The sequence below is a fragment of the Sturnus vulgaris genome, chromosome 15 (assembly GCF_052056855.1).
Source record: "Sturnus vulgaris isolate bStuVul1 chromosome 15, bStuVul1.hap1, whole genome shotgun sequence".
Lineage (NCBI taxonomy): Eukaryota > Metazoa > Chordata > Aves > Passeriformes > Sturnidae > Sturnus > Sturnus vulgaris.
Window position 1 is genome coordinate 18,522,325 of NC_142257.1, and position 11,537 is coordinate 18,533,861.

General features: G+C 60.1%; 1 protein-coding gene across 1 annotated transcript in view; it reads left to right on the top strand.

The window, feature by feature from the left end:
* LOC148222061 (protocadherin-9-like) overlaps positions 1-6,002 on the top strand; it is a 28,634-nt gene extending 22,632 nt beyond the window's left edge. Inside the window, exons 2-3 of the mRNA XM_088173909.1 lie at positions 178-220; positions 2,036-6,002. Of these exons, the coding sequence (XP_088030035.1) occupies positions 178-220; positions 2,036-2,421 (429 nt within the window). The 3' untranslated portion in view covers positions 2,422-6,002. The remainder of the gene's footprint in view (positions 1-177; positions 221-2,035) is intronic.
* The last annotated feature ends 5,535 nt before the right edge of the window (positions 6,003-11,537 follow it).

Here is an 11,537-nt window from a genome sequence, read left to right on the forward strand (position 1 = left end):
TGGAGCAAGGAGGGAGGGAGGAGGAGCAGCGGTGGCCCAGCGGCTTCCAGGAGGCTGGAGCAGGGCCAGGAGGCAGCGGGGACCAGGGGGACAGGGGGTGGCAGAGGATGAAGGGGGTGTGGAGGCCGGGGCTGTGCACTGATGTGACGCTGTCGTCCTTTTTCTGCCCCTCATCAGAGTCCCCTGAGCGGAGCAGGCTGTGAAGGGGGGCTGCCATCAGGTATGTCCGTGTGGCTCCCACCAGGATATCCCAGCTTCCAGGGGGAGCTTCCGTGGGCACCAGGGATGGAATTTGGGCACAGGCCCCAGGGGGAAACCAGACTGCCTTTGGGGACGGTCACTGGGGGCTGTTTTAGGGCAAGATGTGCTCACACAATGGTTGGCTGCTGACTTCGCCCTTTCATCCATGCCGGTGTCGAGCATTCCCAGCATTGTCTGGAGCCTTCTCCTGCATCCTGTGTGTGAAAGCTGTGCCAGGGTGACTCGGGTGTGTGACAGTCCCAAACTGGTGGCAGGAGGGAGCGTTGGCCAGGGCAGGAACTCCTCCATGGTGCTCTGGTTTGCCTCTTCCCAGGGCTCAGGGAGCGCCCGTGGCTCTGTCCTGCTTTTGGGATGAGGGAATTGTGGGAATTGTGTTCAGGGAGTGCCCCACATGTCTCAGGTGCCCAGAGTTCCTTAGCACCTCCCTCCGTCAGTCTGTCAGTGCAGAGAGCTCCACGGTGGTGGAAAAGTGGAGAGGATTTTTGGGAACCACAGGGACATCTGGAAGTCCGAGCAGCCTCAAGGTCATGGTTCCACCCCAGCATCAGCACCAGGCTGGATCTGCTTGTGGCAGCAGGCAGTGACGTGGTGTCCCAAATTTGGGCAGGAATGGCTCGTGGCTGGCATGGCTCTGGGAGGGACACTCAGCTCTGCATGGAAGTGCCAAATTCCAGCCTCAGAAACCTCGTGACGGGTGCTGCCTGTGCCAGGGACACCTGGCCAAGGCTCAGGGACACCTGGGGCAGGGGGTGGCTGGTGTGTGAAGACACCAGTCCGTGGACTGGGGTAACTGGTGCTCAGTGTCCTGGCTGTGCCAGGAGCAGGGAGCTGTGGTGCCCTCAGGTGCTGGGCTCCCTCAGGAGCAGGGATTTGGTGGACAGGGCACTCCTGGCATCTCCAGCCTCTCTCAGGATAGGCATGGCTTTGCCTCCGTGTCCTCAGGGATTCCCGGCTCCACAGGAGACCAGGACTTCTGGCTGGATTTGTGACTCCTGCTGAGGAAGGCTGGAATGTGGCCTGGAATGCCTGGTGGGAGCAGGGCAGGGATTCCCGAGGATGCTGCCCAGGACACACGGCTGTGCCTCTGGGCTGAGTCCAGGGCACTTCTCTCTCTGCACACTGAAGCCATGGGTGGTTCCCAGTGGGAATTCCTGGGATTTAGCAGGTTCCAGGCGGTGCCTAAACTTCTGGGATGACAATCCTGGTGTGGCAGCGTGTGTCCTGCTGTGCAAATCCAAACTGTGCAGTCCTGGTCTCCAAAGGGGCTCGGGGAGCTCTGCCCTGTGCTCTGCCTCCTGTTTCTCTGTGCCTTTGGGTTTCCCTGCCAGCTCTGCCTTGCTCCCTGGCTGTCCTGGGGTGTCCATGGATCTGGCTCCTGGGATGTCCATCAGTCCGGCTCCCAGGTTCTGGGAATGCTCCCAAGACCCTGCAGGCCATGGTGAGGGGGGAAATCGTGGGGAAAAAGGGGGGAATGGGAATCTGGAAATGCCCAGAGCTCAAAATGGCCGCCCTGTGCTGAGGGGAAAAACAGGCCCAGAGCCCATAGTGAGGAGAAAAATGGGCCCAGAGCCTGTGGCGAGGGGAAATTCCAGGAAAAAACAGGGAGCTGGGAATGGTGGGAATGCTCCCGAGACCTTGCAGGCCACGGTGAGGGGAAAAACATTTGGACGAGAGGAGTGCATCCGTCCCTCCCAGCGTGGGTAGGACGGAGATGTCCGGTCCCTGATGCCGAGGGGATTCCCGGGATAACGCCGCTGTCCCTTGTTCCCCGCAGATCTCCGGCCTCTGCCCGATGTAGCCATGACTGGGACCTGCACCCGGGAGTGCACAGAGTTCGGCCACTCCGACACGTGCTGGATGCCTGGCCAGTCCTCCCCCAGCCGCAGGCCCAAGAACGCCCTCAAACTCTCCACTTTTGTGCCTTACCAAGACAGAGGGAGTCAAGAGCAAGTCGGGAACGGCAGCCCCAGACTGTCGGAAGAGCGCAGCACCAAAATGGCCAACCTCCGCCTGCTCCCCACGTACAGTGCCTTCTCCAATAGTAGCCATGAGCCCTGCAAGGACTCTCCCATGGAGGAAATTCCTCTCACCCAGACCTCGGACTTCCAGCCAGCCACCACCCCCTCGGCTCAGACCACCAAGAGGGAGATCTACCTGTGAGGCTGGGCGTGAGGGGCAGGGAGCAGAGGCCAGAGGAACGTTTTCCACTTCGATGCTTTATGGCTCCGCTTCTCCAGGCTGGGGGCTCTGCGGGGAGCAGGGCAGGGCGAGGCAGGGATGAGAGGAGCGCCTTTTTAACCCCGTGTTGCCCTGGGGCTGGGGGTGGGTGGGGAGGATGAGAAAGCATCCCAACCCCGATTGCTGAGCATCCCAACCCCAATTGCCGAGCATCCCGAACTGCTGCCAGGGAGGGCTGGGCAGGCTCCTGGTGCGGAGGGCACGGAGAAGGGAGAGAAGGGCTTAAGTACCAAAGGTCCACGCAGAGCTGGTGGAGTTCCTGGGGCATAGGACGAGGGGTGTCCCCGAGCACGGGGGGAGCCAGCTGCCTGTCTCTTTGCTGTAGACTCCTGTAAATACGAATCTTATAGGAATGACATTCAAGTCCTGCCTGATCGCAACTTTTTATTGTCCTTGAAACAGAAAAAAAAAAAAAAAAAAAAAAAAAAAAAGACGTTTAAAGAGAGAACAAAACAAAACGAAAAGAAAAAAAAAAAAGCAGACAAAAAAAAAAGAGGAAAAACAAAACAAAGCAAAAAAAAAAAAAAAAAAAAAGAGAGAAAAAAAATATTACAAACCACAGGGAGCAAGTTCCAGCTTTGAATGGTTTCCTGCGTGGAAGAGCCCCTGGGAGCGCAGCGTCCGGCCCGCACTCATGTTCTATATTGTAAATAGAGATGTGATCAGTCCCTGAAACAGCAGCTGGGGAGCTGGAGGAGAGGGGCAGCATCCTGGCCGGACTTGTAGGGACTTTGCTGTTTTTTCAGCCTGGATCTCTTTCTGAACGTTGTCACTGTGCCCACAAGCTGCAGGGTCCCTAGGGACTGCCCGGTGCCATAGGTGGGGGCTGCTTTGGGGGTGTGGGGGGGTCCCCGGTGGTGGCCCTGCGCCTGGCGGGTGGAGGAGGAGTGGGGAAGCCCCCAGTCAAGGGACCGGCTGGGTCCGGGGAGGGGATGTCCCCAGGAAGGGACCGGCTGGGTCCGGAGAAGCCCTCAGTCCGCCTCTGCTGGCAGGGAGGTCGCCAGCGGCTCTCAGCCCATCGCCTCGGGCCTCCTCCGGGGCAGGGGATGCCCACGAGGCCAGGCTGTGCCGTGCCCTCGACCTCCGTCCCACCCGCCTGTAAAGCCACCATTGCCTTTGTGAGGAGGAGCTTTGTCTCAGGGTCACACCGGGGGCCGCCGAGCCCCTGCCCGCTGGACTCCCGCTGCCCTTAGGCCACAGGGCCACTCTCACGGGGGTCCAGCTTTCTCTTCCATTGTCAAAGGTCCACGGGCCACCCCCCGCCCCGGCAGGTCCCCGCTGCCCCGGCCTCCTCAGCTCCCGTGCAGGGTCCCCAGCCGGGGTGGAGGGAGAGGAGCCCCTGCCCCTCACAGGGCTCCCCACGGGGGGACCCCTGCCTCTGTCACTGCTCCCTCGGCAGCTGGGGCACAGTGCTGGTTTTGGGGTGCACCCCTGGCAGGAGGGGTCCGGGCCACTCGCACCTCCTTGCTGGGCAGCCCTCGCCAGTCCTTGCCCGCTGGGCCGCAGGAGGGGCCGTGCTGCACCCTTGTGCTTCCCGTCTCCAGCTCTGGCATCTTCCTGAGGGAGCGAGGCCGGCAGGATGGCGCATCCTCGGACCCCGCGGGGGTGGCTCTGGGGGCACAGGGACCCCGCAGGGCCGGGCTGGGCCGGGGCAGGGCCTGCCCTGCCATAGCTGTAGTGCCTGTCGGGACCCCCCTGCCCAGCTCCTTCCCCTCCAGCACCCCGCTCTGAGCAGCTCCTCTCCCCATGATGGGGCGGTGGCAGGACCGCCCGAGGGGACACGGTGCCAGCCGAGCCCCGGGGGACAAAGGAAGGGCGGCAGAAGGCGCCTGCTCGCACCCTCTGCCTCGTGTCCCTCGCGTCCCTCGCGTCCCTCGTGCCCCAGCCCTGCCTTCCGCGAGTGGCACCGCTGCCACTCCGCAGCCCCGGCACCTGGCGGTGCCACCCGGAGGAGGCAGGACCCTCCTCCCGGCTCCCGCTGCTGCTCCTGCCCGGCCAGGTGTCCCTGGAGACGGGCGGGATGCTCCTGGGGGATGTCCAGCCCGGCCGGGATTCCTGCTCTGCCCCGCGGGACCGAGTTCCCCCGGTCTGGCTGCCTGAGCAGGTGCCGCTCCTGAACTTGTTTTTATTGTAGCTCTGTAGTTTCAGGGCCAAACTGGGCAGAATGTGCAATTTGGCCGCGCTGGCCACGATCTTTGACTCCACTGCCAACTCGGCTGCTCACGCCTCCCCTGGGCTCAGGCAGTGGCAGTGTCCAGTGCCCCTCTTGGGGACCCCCGGGAGAGCCACATCCGAGGGGGGCTTGTCCAAAACCACCTTATCCCGGCGGGTGGGCTCCCTACCTTGTGCTGGGGTCCCCAGAGGGATCCCGAGGCTGGAATTCCTGTGGCTGGAATTGCTGTGTTGTCTCCTGGAGCACCTGGCGATGTCCTCAGTGCGAGCACGGTGCAGGGGGAGGGGGGTTAGTGCAGAAGGGTCCCCGAGGGATGGGTTTAGGGGTGGGTTTGGGGTTTGGGGGTGGGTGAGTCCTGTGGGGTGCACAGAGGGCTGCTGGGGGTTGGAAGGGGAGCACAGCGGGGCCAGGGTTGGGTGTCCGGGTGTCTGGGGGTGCAGTGGCTTTGGGGGTCTAGGGGAAGATCTCTGTGGGGAAGGCCAGAGGGGGCAATGGGACCAGTGGGGTGCCAGGGGTGCAGTGGGATGGAGGGGAGGAGAGGGCGCTGGACATCAGTCCTGGGAGAGGGGTTCGAGGGGATTTATCCCGGGGGGAAGCTGCCAGTGTGGCTGGGGATCAGTCCTGGGGGAGGGTGAGGAAGAGGTGCTGTGGGAAGAAGCTCATTTGCACAATTATAAGCCAGAAGGATAAAGCCTCTGTGCGCGTGGGGGGAGGAACAGCTCCCCACGGGCTCCAGTCCAGACAAGCACAGGGAGGAGGAGGAGGAGGAGGAGGAGGAGGAGGAGGGTTCACTGTATCTCACACTGCACTAGGACAAGCCAGGGGGGAAAACCAAAGGTGGGAGCCAGGGAGCAGGCGGGCTGCGTGGGAAGGATCTAAGCGACCCCTTTGTAGCTCTTCAGTGTTGGTTCTATTTATACGAGATTTCATTTCCTTGCTTGTGATGCCTTGTTTTTTGTACAGTTTTATGTACATGCAGGTGTAGCTTTTCTAAAGGAGAAATCCTATGGCAGAGTAAAGTACCCCCACTATTTTTCAGATGGTGCCCTATGTCTAAGGCGACGCCTCTTGCTAAGGTTGTACTGCTCAATGTGTGATGCATTTCCCTGTGCGGGGAAGCCTTCGGGCCTTGGGCTTGGTTTTCCCCGGGCGCTGTGAGCACAATTGATTCCCTTGTAACTCTTTCTGTTCGGAGCCGTGAGCATGACACCGTCGTGATCCCCCCCTTTCCGTTCTTCCCCTGTTCCGTTCGTTTGCTGAGCTGTCAAGATGACCAACTCCATTGTAATTAGCCCTTCCTAAAGCTTTACAATAAAAGTGTGAAAACCTGGCTGCCTGGGCCTGGCTGCTTCCTGAGCATCCTTTGGGGTCTCCCTGCCTCCTTTCCCTGCTCTTGGCTCCCTGTTGTCCAATCTGAGGATGTTCCTGTACAAGGACAAGGAGGATAAGCCCCCAAAGCACTTTGCCACAGACCAGACTCCTTCAAGGCAGGGTTGGATGGGGTTTGGATCATCCTGCTCCAGTGGAAGGTGTCCCTTCAGGCCCCTTCCAGCCCAAGCCGTTCCATGAGTCTGGGATTGATTTTATAATTGAAACCCAAATATGTCAATGAAAAAACACCCCCAGCCCTGAGGCTGCCTGTGCCTGTCACCAGCCAAGGTGGGAATCAGGGAAAATCCCATCAAAGCTCTCCAGACCCGCTCTCATCTCCACCACCGCTCCTTGGAGACCATTTCCCACCATTTCCCAGGCTTGGCTGGGATTTTTTTGGGTATTTCAGACCCTTTGGAAACATCTGGGCTGCTCCAAACTGGGGCACATTTGTGGCTCTTCCCACCCCAGATGCAGGGAGCTCCTCCAGCCGTGTCTGTGGGGTTTCCCTTTGCACAGGATCCTGATGATCCCAAGCTTTCCTGGCTTGGGGTAGAGTTGTTCCCCTCTCTGGTGGGTTCCATACAGCTGTGGCACATCTGGGCTGTGCTGGGCTCACTCACAGCCTTGCACCTCTCCTTGCTCAGCTCGGGCTCACTGTGCTTGGATCACCAAGCAAAGACTCCTTCCCAGCTTGGAAGAATCCAGGATGGAAGAGTTCCCACACGAAGAGGAAGCTCAGCCTCCTCTCCCCTTTGCAGGGACTCCTTTTGAGCCATCCCCTCCCCAGGGCTCTGCAGGGCCACGAGAGGGGACCTGATGCCCCCATTCCTGAGGGGTCACCCCTCATGGTGATGGCTGGGGAGGGGTCTCAGCTGCCCCTCGGGCAGGGATGGGAGCAGGGAGGTGTCTCCAGGGATCCTGGAGAGCCCAGTTCCCTTTGCTGCCATCCCAAGGAATGCTGAGGATGGTGTCAGGCTGGCACAACTGGCACAGAGGGCAGAGCTCCTGTCCCCAGGACAGGTGACCAAAGGGTGTTTTCCTAAGCAGAGACAGTCCCAGGCCCTCCTTGTCCATCCCGAACATTCCACGCCCTGCAGTTGCTCCTCAGCCATCCCAGGATATCCTGACCCCATCTGTGCCTCCTTCCCCTCTCTGCTGGCCCTTTCCCACCCACTCCCTCCCCTCCTCGTTCCCTCCTTGCCTCTCCTCCCCGTTCCTGTGCTCTCCCCTCACCCCACATCGGCACACGAAGCCTTCCCGCTCCTCCGGCACAGCCCTGAGCTCGCATCCAGCCGGGCTGGAACCCTCCGGTTTCCATGGCAGCACACATCAATTACCGGCTGGGAAGGGGCCTGCGGATGCTGCGGATGCTGCAGCTGCCCAGCACGGCCGGGGGCTCGGGCACAGGGATCCCAGGGATGCTGGCAATGGGATCTGGCACCCACAGAGCTCTGCAGGGGGGTGGGAAACAGGAATGGGCACAGGGATCCCATCAGCAGCACCCTCAGGATGGGATTTGGTGCCCAGGGAGCCCCACAGAGGGATGGAAAATGGGCACAGGAATCCCATCAGCACCACCCAGACTATGGGATCTGGTGCCCAGGGATCCCTGCAGGGGGATGGGAATCAGGAATGGGCACAGGGATCGCATCAGCACCACCCTGGCAATGGGATCTGGTACCCACAGACCCCCACAGAGGGAAGAGAAACAGGAATGGACACAGGGATCCCATGAACAGCACCTTCAGAATGGGATTCAGTGACCACAGAGCCCCACAGAGGGATAGGAAACAGGAATGGACACAGGGATCCCATCAGCAGCATCCTGGCAATGGGATCAGGTGCCCAGGGAGCCCCACAGGGGGATGGGAATCAGGAATCTTCCACCCCAGGGATGTCCCACCTGCCTGGGCTCCATGGAGTGGCTGATGTGGCCTCGGTGTCCCTGCTCAGACCATGGGGATTCATTCCTGGCTGGGGATGGAGCAGATGGAAGCTCCTGGCCACCCCTTGGTGGCTCTCCTGGTGCTGGGGCACCTGCAGGGAGGGGTGAGGGGTGGCAGGCGACACCAGCGTGTGGCAGGGGACGGGCTGGGCTCATGCCAAGCTGTGACCTGGCTTTTCCAGGTACAGCTGGTTTAATTGGGTCCTGGCTTACAGCAGGAGCTGGGAATGTGCCAGGCCAAGAACATCCATTTTGACGGGAAATTTAATTCCTGTGCCTCCCGAGGGCCTGACCCTGCAGCCCCCGCTGTCCATCTGCCTGCACAGACCTGGCAGGGTCATTTCCAGGCCTTGCATGGTAATGGGGATGAGCTTTGGGCTCTCTTGCTGGCTCCAGCAGTGCAGTGGTGCCATTTCCTCCCAGACTGTTTTTCCTGAGGGTTTTCCCAGCAGGACTTTGCTCAGCCCTAAGCACTGGGAAGTTTAAAGCTGAATTTTCAGTAGCCACAGGAGCACAAGAGGGTTTGGGTTGGAAGGGATTTTGGAGATCATCTCATCCCACTCCTGCCATGGCAGGGACACCTTCCATTGTCCCAGGCTGCTCCAAGCCCTGCTTGGACATTTCCAGGGATCCAGGGACAGCCAAAGCTGCTCTGGGAAACCTCGGGGCTCACCCCCATCCCCATCTGTGCTTGTGTGTTCCTTTCTCCAAGTTCCTCGTTCCCAGAGCAATGGGCATTTCGGGAAAACAGGGAGCCAGGTGGGATCCTCAGAACAGCCTCATCTATCCTCACTGAATCCTTACAGAATTTCAAAGATGCTGAGCTGGTTCCAGGGACAAGCAGCTCCGGAGTGAGCCAGCAGAGCCCTGGCCAGAGCTGGCTGAGCAGTGAGTGCCCAGCAGGGTGGATTTTTCCTCGGATGAGCGATGGGACAGCTCTTCCTGCTGTGATGATGGCCACAAATCACAAATCCCTGCTGGCATGGAAGCAGGGCTCTGCATCACCGCTGAGCCAGCCCAGTGCTCAGGGTAGAGGTTCCAAAAGACCCGAAGAGCTGACACAACTTCTTTTTTAACCACGAGATGTGTTTTATTCCATCATTCCCACAGGCAGCTGTGAAACCTCCAGAGCAGGACCATGGAGAGGGCAGGGAGGGGCCGGATCGGGGTTGGGAACAGAGCCTGGAGTGCCAGAGGAGAGGGACCAGGTGACACATTCCGGGTCACCAGGGCTGGGGACACTGCCAAGATAAACAGGACCTCTCCAGGCACCAGATAGGCTCTGGGAATGGGATGGGATAATGGGATGGGAAGGGAAGGGAAGGGAAGGGAAGGGAAGGGAAGGGAAGGGAAGGGAAGGGAAGGGAAGGGAAGGGAAGGGAAGGGAAGGGAAGGGAAGGGAAGGGAAGGGAAGTTTCCCAGCTCCCTCCTTTCCCCGCTGGCTCTGGGAGGTGCCCGGCCCCGCACATCCCTGCCAGGCTCTCCGCTAATAGGATGAGCGAGAGACAAGCCCGCGGTGGCCCCGGAGCCTGGCCCTGCATATGTTGCGGTGGCCTCTGGGGGAGATTGGATATTGTGCTCCAGGAGAAGCCCCTGTAATCGCCCGCAGGATGATTGGGATTTGCAGCGGCTCAGAGGAGGCAGGGGGGGCCCAGCCCCAGGCAGTTTGCTCGGTGTCTCTGCTTGTCTGGCACTCTGATGAAGGGGATTAGGAGATTTAGAGGCAGCCCAGCCCCCCTCTCTGGGGGGCTCTGGAGCCCCAGCAGAGCGCACGGCTCCGTTTGTTGATGGCGACAAGGCTGGGGTGCTGCCAGAGCAGCGAACCACGGGCAGGAGCTCTGCTCCTCTCCAGCGGGGAATTGTCATCCTCCAACACAGGGAGGGGCTCCATGGCCAGGTGGAGCTCCATGGCCATCCCTCACACCGCTGTCCCTGTCCCCTCATTCCCAGAGCTCCCACTCCACCCTGTCCCCACCCGTCATTCCCAGAGTTACCTGTCCCCTCGTTCCCAGAACTCTCACCTCACACTGTTCCCATCCCTCATCCCCCAGAACTCTCACCCCACCATCCCCATCCCTCATTCCCAGAGATCCCACCCTGTGCCTGTCCCCTTAGCCCTCAGAGCTCCCACCCCACACTGTCCCCATTTCCTCATCCCCATCCCTCATCCCCAGAGCTTTCACCCCACCCTGACCCCATCCCTCACCCCCAGAACTCCCACCCCACTCTGTCCCCATCCCTGCCCTGCTCCCAGCCCCTCCCAGTGCCTGGACTGCCCCTTTTTCCCAGTCTGACCCCCAGGCTGGCCCACCCCCATGATTTAAACCCACAAGGAGTCACAGCTGCCTGGGCCGGGCTGGGACCAGGCTCAGCTCGGGTGGATGGGCAGGAGAGCCCGGCCCAGCCGCTCCCTGGAGCAGGCGGGGCTCAGGGGGCTTAGTGAGAACAGCCCTAATGGGATTAGCGGGAATGGGAGCCACGGAGAGGGAATTGTGCCTGCCCTCCCTCCCCGGCTCCCTCCCTGCCTGTCCATCAGCCCAGCAGGTGCCAATCACATCCCAGCACCCACATTCCTGGGGAATGGCAGCTTTGGGAAACTCCAAATTAATGCCTGCCATGGATCCGATCTCTTGGCTCCCTGAGCCCGTCTCTGATCTCATTTTGGACACAGCTGAATCCCTGAAACAGCCCCAGATTGCAAAGCTGGACTCCAGAGAAAGAAGATTCTTCACTAAAATCTGTGAAAAGGAGATTTTAAAAGAGGTTGGACATCCAAGCCCTCCTCAGTTCCCTCTTTGCAGCAGCCTTGTCACAGCTCCAGGGATGCTCTGCAGGCCCAAGAGGCTCGGTTTGGCTTTCTGGGAAGCACAGGAAGGATCCCATAGGAAAACCATCAGACCCAGTGATTAATTAATTAGGGTTGTGATAACATCAGGGAATCCCCCATAACCCACAGTGGTGTTACCCTGCAAGCACAGGGCAGAGATTTCTGTTCCTCTGGCACTGCCACACGTGGGATTTTGGGCAGGAATTGTTCCCTGGCAGGGTGGGCAGGGCTGGCACAGGGTGCCCAGAGCAGCTGTGGCTGCCCCTGGATCCCTGGAAGTGCCCAAGGCCAGGCTGGACACTGGGGTTGGAGCAGCCTGGGATGGTGGGAGGTGTCCCTGCCATGGCAGGGGGTGGAACAAACAGATTTTAAAGGTTATTTCCAAACCATTCCGTGTTCTATGGTCCTATGGAATGAGGCAGAGCTGAAAGTGGACCCAGGACTTTGGGAACACCTCTGGAATCAACTGGCTTGGATCATTCCTCAGCTTCCCTGCACTGATCTGATCTGGAGGAGCCAGCAGGGAAGGCTGCTCTGCCCACTCACAGCTCATTGCCTGCATGGTGACACCACATTCCAGAGCCAACTCCAACAAAACCCACCCACAAATCCAGGAAAAGCCCCAAAACTCAGCTCTTTCTACCCAAACACACCAGGGGGTTGCCAAAGGAGGATGTGCATCCTTAGGGAATGGGTGACAGAGGCTGCCCTGGCCCGGC